This window comes from Gymnoscopelus microlampas, assembly GCF_963454915.1.
Source record: "Gymnoscopelus microlampas genome assembly, chromosome: 21".
Classification (NCBI taxonomy): Eukaryota; Metazoa; Chordata; class Actinopteri; order Myctophiformes; family Myctophidae; genus Gymnoscopelus; species Gymnoscopelus microlampas.
In genome coordinates, this window is record NC_139958.1 from 19202248 (window position 1) to 19226352 (window position 24105).

The 24105-nt window shown below is 42.0% G+C and overlaps 1 protein-coding gene across 1 annotated transcript in view; it reads left to right on the forward strand.

The window, feature by feature from the left end:
- The window catches only part of astn2 (astrotactin 2), a gene marked incomplete at both ends in the record, with an annotated part of 637213 nt that overhangs the window by 293573 nt on the left and 319535 nt on the right, over nt 1-24105 (forward strand). Inside the window, 2 exons of the mRNA XM_084047140.1 lie at nt 310-384; nt 19257-19394. Of these exons, the coding sequence (XP_083903266.1) occupies nt 310-384; nt 19257-19394 (213 nt within the window). The remainder of the gene's footprint in view (nt 1-309; nt 385-19256; nt 19395-24105) is intronic.

Below are 24105 nucleotides of genomic sequence, written 5' to 3' on the forward strand. Positions count from 1 at the left end.
AGGTATAGTTGTAGAGGGAAAAAAGAGCAGACTAAGTAAACAAAAAAAAGTATAATTTACTTGAGCACCTGCCCCTCAAAATGTCTGTGCACGCCACTGCTGTACAATGTCCCAATTATTGGATCTGCATACCTAAATAGGATTCTTGAAGGTTTGAACTCTGAAATTGCACGGTTACGTAATGCGAATGCTTAGAAATTAATTCACAAGAACATCGCACATCATCCAGTAGGTTACATTTACACAAATTATAAATAAGCATATGATTATACAGCCTTTGATCAAGTATTCTCTTTCTCCTCTGCCCAGTCCATGGCCGTACACTAACCTGGAGAGAGGCTATGACCTAGTTACCGGAGAGCAGGCGCCCGAGAAGATCTTCAGGTGAGCAGAGCTGTCAATTGTTGTGCCATATCTTCCGAGTGCATGTCTGGGTTTCTGGGACGGCGAGGGGGACAGGAGCTGGGTTCGTGGTGGCATTAGTACTCTGTACTGTGTGTGTGTGTGTGTGCGTGTGTGTGTGTGTGTGTGTGTGTGTGTGTGTGTGTGTGTGTGTGTGTGTGTGTGTGTGTGTGTGTGTGTGTGTGTGTGTGTGTGTGTGTGTGTGTGTGTGTGTGTGTGTGTGTGTGTGTGTGTGTGTGTGTGTGTGTGTGTGTGTGTATGTGTGTGTGTGTGTGTGTGTGTCTGTGTGTGTGTGTGTGAGAGAGAGAGAAAACAGGGAAAAACCATTATCGTCACAATGTCTATTTCTCAAATCTTACTATACTTGTAATACAAAGTATAGTGATATGAATGGTAATACAAATGCGCGCGCGCACACACACACACACACACACACACACACACACACACACACACACACGCAGGGCGACTTGTTGGGGTGGAGTTCTTGTGTGAAGGAACAGCCTACGGGTCCCTCCTGGTTGGAGTTCTTTCAAGTGCTCTCACTGCCTCTCTTTGTGACGCTTCCCTTTCTTCATGAGGACATTATGTCTGACATTTCCTAGTGGAGAGCCGAGGCTGTCCTTTTTTCTCCCAAAACATAATGAAAGGTTGAAATGGATGGAACGTTTTTTTTTGTTATCATTATCTTTTAAAACTCTTATCAGGAATGTAAGAATGAATGGTCAGAAATATATAATTTAGGAACTTTTTCAGCTCAAGACCCAAAGCAGACATTTTGTGTCTCCCTGACTCAAAAAAATACATTATGAATTGATTGATTGATTGATTGACTATTTTATTAGGCAAAAAAAAACAGCACAGTTACATTTAAACTACTTTGTCTAAAAGGTCTGTTCAAAAAAAGTCCTTGCGGTCTTGTTTCCAATGAGGTCCTTGGTATTCAATTCATAGTCATATCTAGTGGCACCACAGTTCAAATATCAATAAAAAAAAACGAAAAAGATAATACTATGTACAAACAAAAAAATAAGAAAAGCAGGGGGGAAAAATACAATGCTATATGTACAAGAAAGGGGGGGGGGTTGTTTGTCTAACGGGAAAATAGTACTCCTTTTTTGGCGTCCTGAAAGGTGAATTTTCAGGGTTGTTTTAAATGAGCCCAGCGAACTGCACTTTTTGAGGGATGGGGTTAGACTATTCCAAACCTGGGTGGCAGTGCTGTAGAAGGAGAATTTGCCCATGTTTGTTTGCCACAATTAACCACTTAACCCTTATGGCTTACAATGCGTCGCACCGCAATACGTTGGGAGCTTGTAGAACATTTCTGAAAATCCGTTTAGCATTTATTTAGTTAGGAAAGGTCAAAGGCCTATGTTTGGGAAACACTGATTTAGTGTTGGCCACTCAGTGGGGAATACGTGTGTGCTTTTTAAATGGATGTCGTGGCAGCTGAAGTCATGTCCAATCACCATAAACCTTTTTAATGACATCTCACCCATCTGTTTATTTGTGTACATGCACTCATTTCCCCTGTGTTCTCCTGCACTTAACTTACTGGCCTCACGGCATATTTTCTATTCCAAATCTGTTACCTACCATGTTTGTCAGACTGTGTGAGTTGAATAGAGTATACCTGTCACGTTGGGCAACAAAACCATGGCATACTGTACATCGACTGTACCTAGGTCATGCCGTAGCACGGTGGTTTTCAACCAGTGGTCCGGGGACCACCAGTGGTCCTTGAGGGAGTACCAGGGGGTCCCCAGCAAAATGAGTTAACATAGCGTCACAATCATTTTTAACCACTTAGCTTTGGCTATTCAAAAATAGCAGATTTACAAGCTCATGGCGCGGCACTCGGTGCCGCGCTATGAGCTTGTAGATCTGCTATTTTTGAAAAAACCTTGAAAAAGTGAGCATATCTTTGAATATTTATATTTTTAAAAGCGAAAATTAACTGATATCTTTGCTTCTGTGTGTCCCTGGCACAAAACATTTTCAAATGAGGGTCCGCGGCCAAATTTATATCAATTTATGGGTCCTTGGCATGAAAAAGGTTGAAAACCACTGCTGTAGCATACTGAGTATGCCATGACAATGTTTTACCTTGAGGGGAAAAACAAGGAGAGGAGATACATAACATTTGGACCGGTCTTGACATGGCAGAAGAAGGCAATAATTGGTTGGCAATGCTCCAAAGGGAGATGCTATTATCTCCTGCCATTTTCTACAAAGAACTGTAAAATTGCCACCGTAATATTTCTGGGGAAAAAATGATATGTTTCTGTTCCTTTCGCTTTATTTGTTTGTGTGTTTGTAGTTGTTATATAATGGTCACACTTAGACCGTATGGCACCAGCCACTATACGGCCATGGCCAGAGTTTTGGACACTACCAGAACTCCATCGTAGCCTATATCACCTCGCTTGATCCTGTCACAGTGAAAAACCCCACACGATTAGGATGAACATTTTTTTGCCACATTTTTATGCTATGATGTCTGCTATGACTATGAAGTAGTCAGTAAGGAAATTGGTAAATGTGCCTTTATTTTCAAAGCTCCTTCAGACTGGAATAATAACCGGCTAACATCAGATCCATTTCAACATTCCCAGTTTTTAAACGTGCAGCTGGCTTCTTACTTTGAAGTTGTGTCGTTCTTGTTATCGGTAAAACTGCTATCATGCCACCATACTGTATTATTTCATCATTTTAGTTTTGCATTCACTGTATTGAACATAGCATTTTAAAATGTGTCATTCTATTATTGGATTTTATGCCATCCTAAGGCTGTGATGTTTTTCAAGGTTTGCACTGGCTATTGTATGTGATTTTTCCCTGTATGTAGGTATAAGTATATATGGTTTGCTTTTGTCTACTCTGTATACATGTAACGACTGTGACATTTATGTTGGAACCCCCTCGAAAATGAGATGGCATATGTCAAGGGGTTTATCCTATCAAGACGGCCGATATCATACAGTGTGTGGTTACCTTTAGGCAACACTATAGGATGAGGTTGAAGGAGAATAACACCCGTTGAGACTCTTAACATAAGTATAGCGTCCATCTGTGACATTCAATGTAAGGCCGAAGTTATTTTAAGTGCTGTAATTTACTGGTGCAGTCAATTTCTCTCTCTCTCTCTCTCTTTGTGATCGCTGACATCCCATGTTGTGGCTGCATTGTGTAGACTACTGAGGTTACTGTTGGTGTAGAATGCCTTACTGTGACTCCTCCGCATTGGATCTCGCCCTGTCTGATTGTTGAACATTGCATCAAAATGGCATGTCTGGAAATAAGCCCTTGTTCTTTTAATTTTAGCGCCTGACACAGAAGCCTGACGTTTACCGTTTGTGTCTTAGATCGTTGACAATTTTCTTTACTAAAAAGTCCATCGTATCTGTACGCTCGAAATATTTCAAAGTGATGTCACGCACGTTTGGCTACTTACCCTCGGGAATAGGAAACATACATCATCAAACAATAAAACTGCACCGGGAATGCAGTGCATGTCCAAATGTGTATTTTTATTCATGTATTTATTTTTTTCCTATTAGTTCTCTGCCTCTGTTTTTTTGTTTTGTTTTGTTGGAACGGTGAGAGGCTCGGCTTTCATGTCTCCTGTGGAGGTGACATTAGCCAACCACTTGGCCCCCAAGGCCACGCATCTGGTTGCTTTTGCTTGCGAACCCAAATTGTCCAGCAGGCTTTTCATTCTTTTTCAGCTATAACCGCCTGGGGCTAAATTGCTGTGCCAGACCAATGGGTAGATAGCCGCCGCGTTTCAGACTTACTGGACTGAATTGCTGGCTGAACTGGACACCCCGCCTGCCACACCTTTATGGCCCTTAGCTCTGGATGAATAATGACCTGCAAGAGCCAAGCTCACAGCTCTAAAGATCATGTTCACCGTTGTAGAACCAAAAGAATAGTGTTTCCTTACCTAGAGAGGGCTCCAATGCGCTACTTAGGTCCAAGCCTCATATTTTCACGTCAAGGAGGAAAATGGGTTTGTGCCAGGGACCCCCATTTGAGAAGATTTTCAAAAATAGCATATCTCAGGTGATAAGAAGCGGCTCGCTAGCTCTCATGCATTGAAGGAGGCATGAGCTCGGCTCTAAGCTCTCCCTAGGCTGGCAGATGGAGTGTAGTGCCCAGGATATGACTTAAATAATTGGCACTGGGTGAAAAAATGGGTTACAAAAATTGTGGGATAAAAATTGTAATTAAAAAAAATTAAAATAGCATATCTACAAGCTCACAACGTGAAGCTAGTCGATTTTTGAATATTCGAAAAATACGATGGGGCTTCAGTCTTTAAACTGTTCCTCACTTTCCAGTTGACCCTCTGGAACCTCCTCAAGCGCCCCATTTGCGTCCCCGGACCCCACTTTGACAACCAGTGGCCTAGAGAGCCTCATATAAATTAGTACAAATGGTCTTCAAAAAGCCAAAAAACGTATATGTCCTCCTCCTTTGTCCACCATTTCTCAGACTTCATGTGATGTGAGACAGTCATCTATGACCTACTGTATCTATGACATAAGAATGTTTAGTCATTTTGGAGTATATAAAAAAAAAACTAAAAAAAACGAAATAAAAAACGGTAGAAAGAAATGCTTAGAAGATTGGTTCTCAAAGTGGGGTCCGGGGACCCCCAGGGGTCCTTGGGGGGGTTCCAGGGGGTCCCCAGCAAAATGTGTTAATATAGCATCACACTCATTTTAACCTTTTATACTTTTTCAAAAATAGCAGATATACAAGCTTGTAGATCTGCTATTTTTGAAAAATCGTGAAAATGTGTGCAAACCTTTGAATATATATATTTTAAGCGAACATTTGTAAATCAAATCTTTGCTTCTGAGGCGTCCCTGGAACAAAATATTTGAGATGGGGGTCCACGGCCAAATACATATACATTTTGGGGGTCCTTGACATGAAAAAGTTTGAGAAACACTGGCTTAGAAGTACTTTGTTGGCCTACTGCCACTATGCACAGTGAAGTTGGCACTGATGGGTCTAGCGCTGCAGAATTAGCCCCGGACAAACAAACGCACAGAGCTATTTGTAGACGGCCAGCCTCCTACAGAGCCATGCTGTAACAAATATAATTGAAGCATACACTGTTATGGACGTGGAGAGGACGACAAGGACACTGTTCTCCATTGTCATTCCTGCCACTACCAATTTCTGTTTTGCTTGAGGGCTCTATTGACACTTCTATCTATGGCTACGCTCACAACAGCTAAATATGGTTGTTAACCCTCGTGGCAGTGCTAAATACAGTTATGTTCACACACACACAGCTTGGTTATGATAGAGCGTGAGAACCTTATATTTTTGGTTCAGGCCCCCTCTTTTTTCCCCTCTACACCAAATTTCTTTGCCGAAAATAGCCCATCTAAAAGCTCACATCGCAATGTTTTGTGAGTTTGTAGATCTGCTATTTTGGGCGGATGTTTGCCCCAGAATAGGCCAGAGTTCATGTGGATAAGTACTGTACAAATATAACCTATTGACTGAACTGAAAATAACATAAATAAATAAAAGCAACTCTGGTTTATCATGAGATTGGCTAAGGGAATGGACTTTGTTTAACGGATCATACACAGTGCGCTTTTCACACTGCTGTGCTGTTCACAGTATGTACAACTAGTGCAGTACCCGCTGTCAGGGTACTTAGTGCATTGTCAGCTGTCAGAGTACTTAGTGCAGTATCCATTGTCTGAGAACTTGGAGGCCAGTCTATGATCAGGGTTGCCAGATCTGCTTATTATAATTTCCCCGCAATGTTTTATTTGAAAATAGCCGATCTACAAGCTCACAACGCGTCGCACCGCGACGCGTTGTGAGCTTGTAGATCTGCTATTTTCAAATAGCTGATGTATATGTTAAAGTGCTCATGTGGCCCATAGTCGCTTCTTTTGGGCTGTTTTTCCTAGACCTGGTTGCTTGTTTCTCTCACAGAATCTGGCAACACTGTCTATGATGATCAATGACACACCAGCTTAGGAGAGTTTGGGGATATCCATCCATATATGGGCAAGTGTTTCAACCAATCCGCAAAGCCTAAGCCTATTGAGAGGACACACACACAGACGACAGACATAGAGATGAATGGATTTATAGATAGATACAATCCAGTGTTCACTCTCATTAGTCAATGTGTTAAGTACACACAGGTACTTAACGCCATTGTTGCAACGTGTGCCCTCCATTGTGCAGCAAATGCCCTGAACAAATTGCTGGGTCACTGGGACAATTTGGGCTGACTGTTCTTCAGCAGCCATAGAGCTCATTAGATATTGTCTCTAGCAAACATAAGAGCCCTTCCTCTACTGTAGGACTGGTGAGAAAGTCAAACATGTTTAATTGCGACCGTAGGTCGCACTTACTATAGAAACCTGCTCCAGGTGTCCGTCCTGTCCGTCCGTCACTCCGTCACTCCGTCACACACGTCCGTCACACTTTTGCCCTGCTCATATCTCCGCACCCGTTGCCCCGATCCATGCCAGATTTTGCACACACACTCCTTACCTGCCAAACTACACCCTCCAAGGACCCCCGGAGCTCCAGGGACCCCCAGCGGCCTCGGGGACCCCCAAGTGTAGAAAATGAGCACATGTGGACAAATTACCAAATGACCACCCCAACGGGGCTGCTCACGGGGCATTCCCGGGGACCACCCACTCCTGGTGCTCCAGAACGGATGCAAAAGTGGTGGCGCCCCCAGTGGAGGACCCCCTGCCACTGCAGCTCACATAAAATGCCGTAACTCGGGGGCTCAATCGCCGTTACAGCCCTCTTCTGTATACATGTGACCTACGGTCGCTTATCTCCCGATTAGGGAGTCTTACTGGTTTTCTCTTAACAGTGTTGGCAGCTTTTGACACCACTCCAACTGGGGGTGTCACACGAGGACAACTATGGGCACAGTACTGTGATTTGCCAATAACACGCTGTGATTTACTTTGGCAACATAAATGAAGGCTAAGACTGAAAATCCAAGGGAAAATTGTGTAGTTTGCACCTGATCTATAGCCCATTGACTCCATTGGACTGACTCCAGAGGGAAGTCTTATTTGAACTTGTCTGCATATTAGACAGATAATGAAAGGGCTGTGCCCTCAGACCTTAACTGGGCTCCAACTCAGGTTGGATATCCTCATATTGAATCTAACAAAACATGACATATATATTACTAATGTGCAGCCACCCGAAACTAGTGTCATGCATGGCAGTCTCAGTTCGTTAGCCAGGCTGACAGTGTGCAGCTGACGTGCAAGTGCAATGTGCAATGTGCAGGTATGCTATTAGCATACAAGTATGACAGTCAAGACATCGCTAAATTGTTTATGCATTATGCACCTGTTTGTTTTCCCCAGTATCTCTACTAGGGACGTAGCTAATTGATTGGCAGGCAAGGGGTGGTGTGCATTCAAATGAGAACTAATTAAAACACTTGGTGGCAGGGCAAATAAACTGCACAATTAAAGGTAGGGTAAGTGATTTACTTTGGTTCAAATAAGTGTTAAATAGCTCTATATTCTGATAGTACTCATTGCTATAGAGTGTTTGTTCAGTAAAAGGAGTCTCCCTGTGTCTCCAGCTCTTTATTAAACAGAACATGTTCAGTGCTCTCTCCTGATTGGCTTAAATGTTGAAAATTAAACCTGAAAATGTACTATATTATGTTTGCTAAAGAGCTGGAGAGACCCCTGTGACTTAACAAACGCTCTGTGGCAATGATTACTATCAGAATATAGTACTTTAACCTTTTTAACAAAAAACAAAAAAAATGCCCAAAAATATCACTTACCCTACCTTTAACCACTTAAGCCCTATATACTTTGTTTTAAGACAAATAGTGAAAATAGCCACTTTACAAATTATAGGCTCACAACGCTTCATGATCAGGCCCGGCACTAGCCAACAACGTGATTTAAAAAAAATATATTTGTTTTTACCGACAGCAGCTGAAGTCCTTGTCGTGTCTGTCTGTCTATCAGTCCCTCCTGGTATACACAACACCACTGACCACTTTCTAAATACGCGGATGAAGGCTCGATGCCGAAACGCTATTAAATAAAAAGTAGGTTTTTTTTTTAACTGTCAGTCTTGACTAAGGGGGCTCGATACAACACGTTGCCTTGACCTGTAGTTTGAGGGTGCTTACTCTGAACCTTGGGAAATGTAGTCTCTGCGAGCCTAAACATAATAATGTAATCATTATGGCCAAGGGTTTTCATATCATTGACATGAATAGAAATGCAGTGGGTCCTGTGTCTGCTGTACTAGTGGTCTTTACTTCAAAGACCTCTCCTTTCATATGCAGTGTGAAGCTGGTCTTATTAGCCTACATTGTTCCAAACATCAGCGATTGATATTCTAGTTCTTGCAGGGCATTTTGAATAGCCTAAAGTCTTTCCTCTTTTACTGGATGCATATTTCCAGATGGACGCATTACTATTGATGTTACAGTAAGTCCCTGGGGGGTGTATTCCTTTGAGGATCATCGTATGAACACCATGCGCTTGGCTGCCTTCATGATGAGGTTCTATGACTGCATAACGTTAGGTTAGTGCATCATCTATATACCACTGTTTCCCAAACACTGAGTCGGGACCCATTTGTGGGTCGCGGATCAATTTTCGTGGGTCGCGAGTGAATAGCCCTTTATTTTTTGCTTCCTATATTTAGTTTTTAATCATTATTATTTCAAAACATGAATGAAAAACAAAATATTTAAAAGAAAAATGTCTCGAATAAAATAGAAATATAGAATTAGAAAATAATAGAATTAGAAAACTAATGTTTAAGAAGTAGTGAAAATGGCAGATAGGCTAAACCGGCTATTTTCACTAGCTTGGGTCCTGGGCAAACATCTGATTTATCCTTTTGGCCTTGAGCTAAACGGTTTGGGAACACAGTGGTCTATACTATATTGCTACAACATCCCTGGTTCGATTCCTGTGTTGCTTGTCCCTGACCTCACGTTTGTACACTGTCAGGCAGAATGTGTTTTAATAATATCAAATAAGAACATAATAAAAGCAGCACATGAACTTAATGGCCCTCCCGGCGAGGCCTGCCTGTGATACTTGGCCTAAATATATTTTCTTATAAAAACTATTCTGTCTTTAATTCTCTAAAATGCCAATTGGATAGATGCTTGCATTGTTCTGTCACGGTCACCCCTCCAGTACTACTGTTGTGTCAGGAAGGGTCTGAGTTGGCTTTGCTCTCTAACCTGTTATTCTCTAATCCTTGGCCTCTGGAGAGGAAAAGATGGCCCGTGTTGCAGGCCTTGGCTACTTTGTTGACAGAGACCAAGGCTCTGTGCTGATCCAACAAGCTTTTGTCTGCTTTGCCAACCCAGGAAAGGGCAGACAAGGCCTAGTTCTAAACAGTGCTTGTCACCATTAAAAAGTATATAGTTGGAAAAAAGGAGTCTAACATGGACTAGCCATGATCAGAAGCGTAGCCACTCGGCCTTGGCCCAGTCAATGGAGCTAGCTGCTGAAAGACGGAGGCGAGAAAAAAAGTCTGCTCCTCCGACAACAATAGATCACATTGGCTGCCCCATTCGCAATTTTTTACCAAGCTACAAAAGCTGCGGACTCTTGCATATCAATGGTCCATTGTGTGAGCTGTTAAGTACTGTAGTCTGTAGTACTGTAGGTAGGCATAGGCTGCTGTGATGTCCTGAAGCAGTCCAAAAGAGAATGGATATTGGTCCTGGATTCATGAATTAAATTACAGAGGTGACTCTGACTATAGCTGTTGAGAGTGTGTGTGTGTGTGTGTGTGTGTGTGTGTGTGTGTGTGTGTGTGTGTGTGTGTGTGTGTGTGTGTGTGTGTGTGTGTGTGTGTGTGTGTGTGTGTGTGTGTGTGTGTGTGTGTGTGTGTGTGTGTGTGTGTGTGTGTGTGTGTGTGTGTGCGTGTGTGTGTGCGCGTGTGTTGCTACAAGTGACAAAGTCAGAAGTTGACATGGTTGTTTTATGGTTGTTTGAATTACAGTTTATATTTGGGAATCAACGGGACCGCCGTGACATTGCGACACCTGTCAATCTCAAAGACACCTGACTTAATATTTTGAGGAAATTGAAGGCAAAAATATGAATTAATTCATTTGTTAATTTGCGCGTGCAACATCGGCCACGTCCAGTCAAAATTGGATTCCAGCCTACGCGGCTGGCCATGATGACCCTCATATGGAAAAAAAATATTCAGGGGGGCTGCTGTGTTGAGGGTCAGGAGGTAAGAGCCCTTCCTTACCACCTGTCATCGTTCTGACAGACAGTCCAGGATCCAGCTGCACAGCCTGGGGGTGAGTCACAGGTTTCTGCAGCTGGTGTCAAGTCTGGAGGGGACTATGGTGCTGAATGCTGAACTGTAATCTATAAACAACATTCTCATATCAGTGGTAATTTTGACAAATTTGATTTGTCTTAGTTCTACTGGATCTCTTCTACACTAGTCCCTCCCTAACATTTTAGTCTATATTATATTTAGTCTTAGTTTTAGTCATCATAGCTTAGTTTTCATTTCGTTTTCGGCAGTGAAAAAAGGTAGTTGACGAACATTTTTTTGTCATAGTTTTAGTTAATTAACACTGTCTCATATAGGAGTTATTTGTTCTCCAGGTGTGAGAGGGCAGTGTGCAGTGTTGTTGCTACGACACTGTCTTTGGATTTGTTTTTGTCAGTAGGCAAATTAGTGGGGGTCGGAGGTGAGTGGCAACTTGCTGTTTATCAGCAGCATCAGCATTTCCTCACAATGGGGGTGAGTGCTACAGGTTTGGCCGTCATTTAGACTAGTTACCTTGCTTTTCTTGGCACAGGAATGATTGTACAATAGCTGATTTAAGCACAATGGAACTCTGCTCTCAAGGAGGAATTGGTTGAAAAATAACCGCAAAAAAACCCTGATAGCTGTGTAGCACATGCTTTGAACACCCACCCTGGAATGCCGTCTGGCCTTGCTCCTTGTGTGTGTTAATTAAAATTTAAATCTTGCACATTTCAGGTTCAGCAATGACCAGAATGATGACGTAACCCTCAGTGCCGGTCCAGGTTTGGTTAATTGCTAAGTCGGGGCATCGAGGGGAATGTCACCTTTGGCGCATGTGTGTGTGTGTGTGTGTCTGTGTCTCAGCCTCACCCACTGCAGCACTGTTAATGTCACTGCTGTGTACCAAATGAGACGAACAGCGATCAGTTCCCTCTATAATTCTCAAGGCTGTGAAGCAATGTGAGGCTCTGTGTTAATTGGATTTGGCTCAGTATATTCTCTACTCATTTCAAAATAACATTTTAGCAATGCAGACACGTCAAGTAGAAATGTTTTGGGAAAAGTTATGGATCGAAGAGTACGGTGTCATGTTCATTTGGCTTTCACAATTTGAATGTTAATCAGTGGAGTCAGTGAAGTGATTCTTTTACATATCAAGAATGCGAAGGTATTGTTGGGTACATAAATAACTTTCTGCAGTGCATAAGTCTTGGCTGTCAACGGCCTGTCAAAACCCCAACAGATCTATACTTGGCTTCATCAAATGTCTACAGCAACAGAGGTGAATAGATACGGGGAGCATTAATGGAGTAGATGTAAGAACGCCTCGTGTTCGCTTTATTTAACTGGATGTCATCAGTCAGAATTGTGCTCTGACACACGTCTCACACGTACTCACACACAGAAACACAAACGTGAAACCTCGTACATACAAAACTTTTACTTTTCAGGATATGGAGAAAAACAGATGTATCCATTATTTAGTCACAAGCATTTGTTAATAGTTTCCATTGGTTCCGTATTCATAAAGCCCACAGACACACTTATTCACCTTCACTTAAAAAATAAATAAATACAAATAAAACAATAGCCGATAGTTAGCTGAGAAGCGACATGTTGTGAACTTGTAGATCGTCTATTTTTGCAAGTTTTGTTTGACACTGTAGTATGACAAAGTAGGGCATTAACCCATTAAGACCAGGAACGCATCTGTGTCACTTTTTCATTTGAGCTAAAAAGCATTATTTTACACTTTGGCTATTCAAAAATAGCAGCTATACAAGCTCATAGCGCGGCACCGAGTGCCGCACTATTTTTGAAAAATCGTGAAAATATTTGCAAATCTTTGAATATATATTGTTTAAAGCGAACATTTTTAACTCTTATTCTTTGCTTCTGGGAGTCCCTGGAACAAAACATTTTGAGATGGGGGTCGGCGGCCAAATACATATCATTGTGGGTGGTCCTTGACATGAGAACGTTCGAGAGCCACTGATATAGCAAAACATTTTTCAAGTTTTTTCAAATACCTGTTAGGATTTAGAAGACGTTTTGTAGTATCGGCCTCAGGTCTTAATGGGTTAAAATAGTTTCCATTGGTTCCGTATTTATAAAGCCCACGGACACACTTAATGACTGTCACCTTCACTTTAAAAAAATACATGAATAAAAATAAAACAATAGCCGATATAGTTTCGTGTGACACTGTAGTATGACAAAGTGGCGCATTCATTTACGGGAAAAAAACATAAAAAGTTGAAATATGAAAAATAAAGATAAGGTTTCTACCCGACAGCAACGATATGCATTCACGCTCACTCACTCACTCACTTATGACAAATGGCAGGACATGCAGACACAGCGAGACTCCATTCCCTTTTCCTTACATTTTTATCTCCTCTCACACCCATTTGATAAAGCGTCTGTGTGTGATCCAGCATGTGTGATTGATGGGTGTGAACGACAGGGCCGATCGATGCCCGCTCCGGTGTCAAGGGATGAGCACGAAGCAGGAAGTGCCGAGAGAAGCCCCGTCAGTGTCTTATTTATGAGTGGATGTGGCCATTGATCTGCCTCCTGATTCATTGTGTTCTTGTCTATATGCGGGGGTCAGGGCCGGTGGCAGGCTGCCCAATACCCTGAGTGTCTCTTTAAAACGCTAGTGACAAACAGTGGTGGAAGAAGTACTCTGATTTTTTTTTTCTTTTTTGTCTCCGCCAGGAGACCAATGTTAGCTTGGTGTGTCCACCAAGCTAACTAACATTGGTCAAGCTTCACGTGACACGTGACAATATGTTGAAAGGGTGTGCTTTGATTGGCTAGCGAAACGCATGATGAAATATATGTCGTTCTACCTCAAACGGATGGCAGCATCATCCACACCACAACTATAACGACAACTGTACTCGCGTATGATATCGTTTGGATCACACAGTGTGATTCTTTTGGTAGGAATGCCATACCAAAAGGAGTAAAGGAGTGTACAACCCTACTCACTTTCAAAACTGCCTTAAAGTTACACCTTCAGGAGAATGCAATTGAAAAATGGCCCCTGTCCAAGTCCTAACATACCCCACCCCCCTACCCCCCCCTCTCTCTTTCCTCTTTTGTACATATTTTTCACTCTTCATACCAGTAACCTGTAAACTGATTGTATGACATTCTATAGTAGTTGTGTATATCTGTCTGTCTCTTATATGTCATCATGATTTGTGTGCGTGGGGAACTCATTTGAAACAAGCTCAGTGCTTTAATGAGTCTTCCAGTTTAGTAGACCTCGTATTGTGAATTTGTACTTTCATGTACTGTTGTTCTCATGTCTTACTAAATAAAGTACATCAATCAATCAATCAATTCTATGAACGGTAGAAACATGGACAGCCATTTACTCACAATGCATGTGAGCTTGTAGATCGGCTACTTTTGAACAGTGAAAGTATAAAATAGGGCTTCATTGGTTAATGCATGTTTTTTTATGTAACCGCAATGGAAATAAAGCTCTGAGCTTTATTCAGTCTTTATCCTTTTGATATTGGTGGGGCCGCCGCCTATGTATGTAGGCTACACATTATGTACTGTATACAGTATGTACACACGTGTCAAAATCAACTCAAGTTTTCAAATAATTGTAGTGGAGTAAAATATACAATAATTACCTCTGAGATGTAGTGGAGTAAAAGTATTGAAAAATGGAAATACTCAAGTAAAGTAAAAGTACCTCAACCATTGCACTTATAGGTACAGTGCTTGAGTAAATGTACTTAGATACTCTCCACCACTGGTTGTGGTCTTATCTATAGAGTATGTGGGAGTCATGGCCAGTGGCAAACTGCCTGATGCTCTGAATGTGCCTTTGAATGCTAGTGACAAAGAGCTTATGAAAACAACTATAGGCGCTTACGCTTTAGGTGTCAGTGTCTGAAGGTTGTTGCCTTCAAAGAAGTGTTTTCCAAACATTGGTTCGGGACCCATTTCTGGTCACACAACAATTTTTATGGGCTGTGAGTAAATATATATATATTTTTAATGTTTCTTAGATTTAACCCTTTAAGACCTGAAGCCGATTCTCTAACTCCTAACAGTTTTCTGAAAAACCTATGTTTCTATGTCAGTGGTGCTCTATCTTTTTCATATCAAGGCCCCCCAAAATGATATGTATTTGGCCGCCGACCCCCGTCTCAAAATGTTTTGTTCCAGGGACCCCCCAGAAGCAAAGATTTGAGTTAAAAATGTTCACTTAAAAGATATATATATTCAAGATTTGCGCACGCTTTCACTATTTTTCAAAAATAGCAGATCTAAAAGCTCGTAGCGCGGCACTCGGTGCCGCGCTATGAGCTTGTATATCTGCTATTTTTGAATAGTGTAAAATTATGCTTTTTAGCTCAAATCAAAAAGTGACACAGATGCGTTCCAGGTAAAAATGCTGGTAAAATGCTGGAAAAATGCTGGAAAAAAACATGTGTGAACTGCATGTGTGTGCTTATGGATGTGGGCCTTCCTGCTTAGTGGTTGGTCCTTGTCTTTTTTGCCTCAGTTGATACCTGCTAATAATGCATGGACACACGGCTTTGATTTATGCCCAGGAGTGTGGGCTGTTGATCACTTAGTATCTCCCTCTCCATTAGGAGATAAATACATTCAGTGCTGGCTAACGACCCAGTCATTTCAGAGAACATTTGCTGCTTTATCAGGGATGGCCTTGCAGATCCTCAATTAGACGTAACACGCAGTGATTAACAGCCATAAACTAGATTGAAGAAGCACAATGGAAATCATTGCATGTTATTGAATTACTCCTGCTGGTCCCAAACAGGAAGAATTAAATTAAGGTTTACAAAATTAGGAAATAAATAAACTTTCAACCTGGCATCCCTATATCCCTGTATACAGTAAGTGATTAAGGATAATAATTGAGACCATACTTACCCCCCATTACCTTTAATAGTAGTCTCCTACCCAACCAGACCAAATAGGATATGTACATTAGCTATTGGAAGGTTTGAGTCAGGTGGGCAACAAGCTTGTTGTCTAACAAACAGAATGGAACATTTTTTTAAACCAATTGAGATCTGGAGCGCATCTGTGTCATTTTTTTGATTTGAGCTGAAAAGCATTATTTTACACTTTAGCTATTCAAAAATAGCAGATATACAAGCTCATAGCACAGCACCGAGTGCCGCGAGGCGTTGTGAGCTTGTAGATCGGCTATTTCCACAACGTTTGTGTGGAACATTGTGGAAAAAAATATTTGGGGACCCCCCAGTTTAGGAACCACTGTACTATGTGAGTCTGGTCAGACATGGACGTGGAGGGCAACTGGTTTTGAAATAATGATTAGCAATGAAGGCACGTTAAGTACAAAATGTTTAGCAAAAGTTATGGATTGAAGAATGCAGTGTATCATTAGCCTTTCACAGTTTTAGTCTTAAACAGTGGAGTCAGTGACGTAATTCGTTACACCATTATCAAGTATGGCAAGGTAATTGTCGGGCACATAAATAACTTTATGTAAATACATAATGCTTGGCTGTCAACAGCCTGTCAAATCCCCAACAGATCTATACTTGGCATCATCAAATGTCTCAGAAACAGAAGTGAATAGAGACGAGAACCACTAATGGAGTAGATGTGAGAATGTCTCATGTTCACTTTAAGTGGATGTCATAACTCACACACAAACAGCAGACATGCCAACACAGAGACTCACTTTTTCCATTGGATTTTATTTCTCTACTCATACACATTTCATAAAACTTCTGAAAGATACTCGATATGTGATTAGGGGTGTATATGTAACAATACCAAAAACTCATGACAGTATATCTGGATATACTGGAAGAACGACTCAGATATTTTACTTAAGTAAAGGTAGCAATTCCACAATATAAAAAGACTCTGTTGCAAGAAAAAAGGCCTGTGTTCAAGATGTTACTTGAGTAAAAGTACAAAAGTATTGGCATCAAAATATACTTAAAGTACAAAAAATAAAAGTACTAAATGTTTGAAAATAGCAGAAATACAAGCTCACAACACGTCGTGATGTGACGTGTTGTGAGCTTGTAGATCGACTATTTTCAAATTGCCGAGGTATAAAATAGGGCTAAAGTGGTTAATGCATGTTTTATAATGTAATCATTTATATCTACAAAGTAACTAGTAACCAAAGTTGTCAAATAATTGTAGTGCGGTAAAAGTAGAATATTTGAGATGTAATGGAGTAGAAGTAAACGTACTGAAAATTGGAAATACTCCAGTAAAGTAAAAAGAAATACCTAAAAATGAATTACAGTACCTGAGTATTTGAGTTAGTTTACACCACTGAGTATATCACAATAACAAGTCCACGATCCGATATTTAACACGATACTGGAGGGCACAACTTTTCATTTCCCATGTCTGTGTCATAACATGAGCTGTGTGACTGTAAGTTCTGAATCGTTTGTGAATCTGCGGTTAATGCGATGTAACTCTGCTTGTCAGAGGCTCTGTGTCACTTTAGCTTTTTGTCAGAGCTGGTTTGGCAGTGTTTGGCTAAAACCTGATTCATACTAAGTTGCGCATCGTGCCTCGCACCTCGCACCGAAAATAGTTGATCAACAACTCCAACAGCGTCGCAGCGTGACACGTTGTGAGCTTTTAGATCAGCTATTTTCGGTGCGAGACACATGGCCCGCAACTAAGCATACGGTAAATCAGCCATGAGGTTCCACCGTGATGGAATTAAACGTTTTTATTGCTTGTCCAAGTATTTGTGTAATGTGTTCTTCAGATTAAAAAGCAGGGGAGGTTAATACATGGCATATAGGGAGGGCAGCAGTGGCTCAGGAGGTCGAGCGGGTCATCTGGGAATCAGTTCGATCTCCGGCTCTTCCGGGGCTTCGTGTCGAGGTGTCCCTGAGCAAGACAACTGAACCCCAAATTGCTCCCCGTACGCTCACTAGGAGCAGCACACTGCTCCTAATAGGATTGGTCAAAAAGCAGACAAGTAATTTTCCCTCAGGGATCACTACAAATACCCTTTTTAAATGGTAATGTTGGGTAAACACTACGGCTAGCCCTGGCTTAAAATTCAATTTGTTTTTTTTGTTGTAGCCAATCCCGCCATATGTACTGTGGTCCCTGTCACTGTCAATCTCCCCGTTTGGCTTGGGAATGGTGTAGACAACCACATGTCTCCTCTGATACACACGGAGTCGCCGGCCGCTTCCTTTAACCTGACAGAGAGGCTTTTCATTGAGAGTGTAATGCACACACAGAGGCTCACACCATCTTCCCCCATTTCCACTTCCTGCTGAACAGGCGCCCTGACCAACCTGTAGGAGTTGCTGGAGCAGCGACAAAGAACACAGTTTCCATACAGTGTCTGTCTGTCTGTCTGTCTGTCTGTCTGTCTGTCTGTTATATGATTAGCTTAATGTGCAACATTGTTTTCTCACTCAACAGCAAACAAAGTGTATGTAGGGTATCAGCACTGACTCGGTTCCATATGTGGAACCTAGTCAAACTAAATGTGGGGGGTCCCCATTTCAAATATGATAATTCTGGGGGGTCATGGCCTGAAAAGTTTGGGAACCCTTTCTTTAGTTGAATCTGTATTTTCTTTCATTATATGTGAATCTCTCTAGGCTCTATGCACAGCAGCCATATTGGAAAGAAATTGGGCCTCTTCCTTACTTCCTTCACAGGTGTTACCAATGATTCTAATGAAGGTTCTATTCCATTTAGTGTAGCACAGTGGTTCTCGAACCTTTTAATTTCAATAACCCCCATAACTCTGAGAGAGTACAAATTTGTACTCTCTCAGAGTTACACACCTGTAAGGGGGCCATTTGGAACCCCCGTCAAGGAGCCAAGAGGATACCTGGACCACACTTTGAGACCCACTGGCAGAGTGTTTCCAGTGAGCCAACATGCAACAATATCAGCACCCTGACTATATGTTTGACCAGAATGGAACAGAGCCTTCATTAGTATCATTGGTAACACCTGTGAAGGAAGTAAGGAAGAGGCCTGATTTATTTCCAACATGGCTGCTGTGCAGAGAGCCTATTGGACAGCAGCTGTAGTTACTTCATAACCATGGACAGCAGCTGCAGTTACTTCAGAACCATGGACAGCAGCTACAGTTACTTCAGAACCATGGACAGCAGCTACAGTTACTTCAGAACCATGGACAGCAGCTGCAGTTACTTCAGAACCATGGACAGCATCTACAGTTACTTCAGAACCATGGACAGCAGCTGCAGTTACTTCAGAACCATGGACAGCAGCCCCAGACATCTCTGTGCTATGTTCAGGGCTCTCTCTCTCTCTCTCTCTCTCTCTCTCTCTCTCTCTCTCTCTCTCTCTCTCTCTCTCTCTCTCTCTATCTATCTCTATAAATAAATGCCAGGGTGTTAGTTCCTCATCAGACACCAGCATTGTCATTATTTAAGTTTTCTTGTGTGTGTGTGTGTGTGTGTGTGTGTGTGTGTGTGTGTGTGTGTGTGTGTGTGTGTGTGTGTGCGCGAGATTGAGAATGACGCGTGTGTCTTGTGTCTTTGTGAACCCAGGTCATCCTACAGCCTGGGCCAAGGCTTGTGGCTGCCAGTCAGCAAGAGCTTCGTGGTGCCACCGGTGGAGCTGTCAATCAACCCCATCGCCAGCTGCAAGACGGACGTGCTGGTTACAGAGGATCCTGGTGATGTCAGGTCAGTTTGGATCATTTCAGACTTACATGCTGCCACATGGAGTGATGTCTGGGTCCATTCACTATTCCTCCTATTTACTGTAGGCTTATAACAGTCATCTTGGGGTACAATATCTGCATTAAGATTGCATGGTCTCTAAGCCAATAGGGTTAGGGTGCCCCAGCGCGTGATATCTGGTCCAGAGGGGCGGATTCAAAATCTCTGGTGAAAACAACCGGTGGCTCCCATTGGTTCACCGATCTGTGCGCCCGCCCCCGCCCGCGCCCCTCCTCCTCCTCCCCCAATGTGCAGCATTGAGAGCCCTGACGTCACAACATTTGGAGCGACGGCCACTGCACTCTGGTTGGTTGGGGAAATGTAAGGTTCGACTCCCACTTCCTATGCCAGAAATTTCAACTGTTTGATCCAGGCTTTCTTTTTGAGCAAAACACAAAGGAAAATAAAAGCCTGGAGATCGAGGCTACTAAGCCAATAATGATGGGAGAACAGAAAAAGTGCAAAACCATGGCACCACCTCTTTCACCTTTTTCAACCAGGTGTCCCTATTTTGGGCATGTCATTATTATAAGCGAAAGGTTTCTAAATTGTTCAAAGTGGTTTGGAAATAGGCAATCCACAAGCTCACAACGTGGTAAACATTGTGAGCTTATAGATATGTTATTTCCGCCACATGACAGGCACCGCTTAAAGTGTAATATTGTGTCTTTAAATAGTCCATGTTATGTGAACTGTAAGATATTTGGGTGTTCGTGGGGAAAAGGAGCTCACCCTCACTGCTGTGATGTCGCTCTCACACACAGCTTTTTCGAAACCTTTCTTTACTTGTCTCTTTAATCCCTTCCCTCATTTCTGCCAAAAGAGCATTATCATTATCTCCCCATTCTGAACTTACAGTGAGCAGAGCAGAAGTGTTTCAGCACGGCCTTGATGTGCAATCAAAGGCTAAATACTTTCCACTACATAAAGTCTGAATAATTTCATAGCATTCATTTCAGCGTTCCCCAATTCTCACTTCCAACTTGAATATGTAATAAATGCCACCAAGGCAAAGGCTGTCCAAGGCTGCCCAGATTGCGTTTAAAGTCTGAAATGCAATCTCAATGCAACTCGGACCACCTCTAGAAGTGGTCTGGCCGATCCAATCACCTCCTAATCACATCGGCCTCATTACGCATGGTATTAACACGTGATATTTATACGCATACATTACCCGTATAATGAGCGATCTGATCACACAGTTTTGTGTAAACCCGACATTTAACAGCATTTCTGTTATTTGCCTTTCGGCCTGCACTGTGACCAGATCTCCTTTTACATGCACACTGCAAAACAGCCATTAGGGATGGGCATTTGGGCTTTTTGGGGGGGTTTGAGGATCCAATGGAGTTAGGAGGCACTTTTTGATACTTTTCATTGGTTCAATATTTGTAAAACCCACACACATACATAAAGGGTGTTCAATAGACCCCTTAACAGACGACGTCACACTGGTTGCAAGCGACATACTGGTTGCAAATGAAACACATTCTGTCAGGTCTCGCTAGGGCGCGCAGCACTAGCCAACACACAAGAGGGGGGTTGGGGTGTGCTGAAACCAGCGCACCCCAAAACAACAGGTTGAGAATAGATTGCATGAAACAATCACCTGTGCATCCAGTCTCAACGTTGGTAAACAAATAATTGGTCTGTGTGACTGATTTATTAAAAAAAATAGTTGAAAAATAGATACAGTAGATAGCTGGTTTCTGCCCGACAACAAGGGTATACAAAAGCACATACCAGCTTCAAAATGTCACATTTGAGATCTTTCAAGGTAATTACACTCACTGCCTGCCTGCCTGCCTGCCTGTCTTCACCATCTACACAATTTAGAAAAATGTGGTGCGGAGAGCGGGAGGCCATGGTCGCCGGGTCCTCAATCTGGTCCTCCCATCTCCGCGGTGGCCAGAGCAACAATTTTCTCCTCCAGTCACACAATAGCACAGACACAGTGTGATATAGAGGACACGGAGCACTCTGTCAGTTTACAGTAATACTAAAGTTGGCAGCGCTGACCGTGTTAAGATACACGCTGTCAGGATAACTGGCCAATCAACAAGCCTTTTGTCTGCATATCACAAAGAAAAATCCTTGAATCATAGAATGTTGAATCTCACCGGGTAGTACAGTAATAAATAGGTTGGGGAAAAGGTCATTTTTATGTGCACAACGGTGAAGACTCACTCACACGGCGTTCAAAGTTCAAGGTCTCTTTATTGTTACCTTTTGTGCGTGGGTACGCAATTCACCAGCGCTCCTATATGTGGAGCGTGGAAGAAAATGCGTAGTGTATGTCATGTTCATTCATTCAATTCAGTATAGCAATCTTTTGAAAATAGCAGATCTACAAGCTCACAATGCGTCGAATGCGACGCATTGTGAGCTTGTAGATCTGCTATTTTCAAATGGCTACATAATTGTAGTGGAGTACAAGTACAATAGTTGCCTCTGAGGTGTAGTGGAGTGGAAGTAAAAGTATTGGAAATTGGAAATACTCAAAATTGTACTTAAGTACTGTACTTGAGTACATATACTTAGCTAGTGAGCAGGCGGGCGGCACAGTTTTCTACAGTACATACTGTAGTTTCTTGAGAACCGTGACACCGTATAGGCTAGGCTATTGCAGTAGTCGAGTCTGGATGTGAAGGAGTAATCATAATTGCTCGTGATTTGAGTTCCGCAATCAGTGTAAGTTGTGTTTATTTTTCGTGAGGGAAACATATTAAACTTAATGTATCCATAACAACAGTAATAGACATTTTTAGGAGCATGTTGGACTAGAAAGTGGTTACCAAGACAACACAGTTTTTATTGGCAAATTCCCGCTCTAAAGTAAAGTTGTTGTTTTTTTCCTCTGGTAAAAGGCCATGGAATGAGAGTGATAATGTGCTCTGAAGGTCCTGTCATGACATACTGAAAGTGCTATTAATGAGTGTCAAATGAGTCTGCCTGTTGACATTGTCTGCTTAACCCATTAACTCTCTCACTGCTAGACTTATTTCTGGACGCATTTGCCCACTACCATCAATTTTCTAACCTTTTTCAAGTAGTCACAGAATATTTATCTCCAGTATGATCGATCCCCTTATGATTTCTAATCACTGAGGGTTATACTGTGTGGTTTCACAAATGTCAACGAGGTTTGTTTTACTCCTCGTTGACATTAATTGTCTGCCTTTGAAAATAGCATGTCTGGGCCAAAAATACATAGTAAAAAAAGAAGTATATACAGATACAGCCTTTTTAAGTAATAAGTTAAACAAGTAGTGAATGGAGCAGCAAATCTTCGGATCACAATATCTTGGGTTCTGAATTTTTTTTTCTCCAAAAAACGTCTTCTTTTTTTTAAACTCGTGATAACTCGTTCTTGGCAGCCAGGGCATTCATAAAAATACTCGTGATAACTCGTTCTTGGTAGCCAGAGAGTTAAGACCTGAGGCTACAAAAGTTTTCTAAAAAACGTATGTTGCTATATCAGTGGTGCTCAGACTTTCTCATGTGAAAGACCCCCAAAATGATATGTATTTGGCCGCGGACTCCCAACTCAAAATATTCTGTTCCAGGGACCCCCATACGCAAAGATTTAAGTAAAAAATGTTCACTTTAGAGATTTACACACATTTTAACGATTTCTCAAAAGCTCATAGCTTGGCACAAAGTGGCACGCGCTTGTATATCTGCTATGTTTGAATAGCCAACCAATGTGCTATATTTATATAGCTACAATCTAAAATGATGCTTTCCCGGTTTTAATGGGTTCATTTAAACTTGTGCTTCTAAAATTGTCAAACAGGTGAAAACAAACAAATGCACTGCGATAGAAGTGTGAAATAAAAAGAGGTTACGTCTCTGCGTTCCTCCGACTCATTTTGGATGCTCTGTGCCGCGTGTTGTCGACACTCCAAAATAGGTTTTGTTGACGCGCCCACTTGACGCCTCCAGTGTGATTACAGCCGTTGTAAACACGGGCTGCGCTTGATGACGTGAGTGTCTTATGTTTTGAGTGAGTCAGAGCCTTAACGTTTTCCAATATAGGAAAATAACAGACTTGGCGGAGCCCGCTGGAACCATTATTTCCCATATCTCAGAGCATTATTTCTTATATAATGGTACATTTGTGGTATGTTTTTTTTTCTATAGCTGGTCCAATTTTACAATTTTACACACCTGTGCTCAATTTGTTTTACTCCATAATATCACTCTCACATAAGTACTTGGAGCATGTCATTCGTCGAACTTCAGGCTTATTCAAAACTGTCTTTTCACTTGATGATGCAAAAATGTACTTGCATGCTATGATTCTCTAAGACTATGATTGCCTTAGTGCAGGGGTCTTCAACAGGGGGTCCGGGACCCCTAGGGGGTCCTCAGAGTTACCACAGGGGGTCCGCCAAATCTTTGTGCGATAGGATCTGTTTTTATACCTTAACCACCTGAACCCTAACATCCCTTTTCTAAGGAGAACTTTACCAAAAAATAGCAGATCTACAAGCTCACAACGCCTCGCGCTGCGAGGCGTTGTGGGCTTGTAGATCTTCTATTTTTTGGTAAAGAGGTGTTTGGTGTAGAGGGAAAAAAGAGCAGACCAAGTAAACAAATAAAGTTAAATCTGAAACACAATTTTATACAATATAGAGGGGGTCCCTGCTTCATCTCTCTCCCAGCTAGGGGG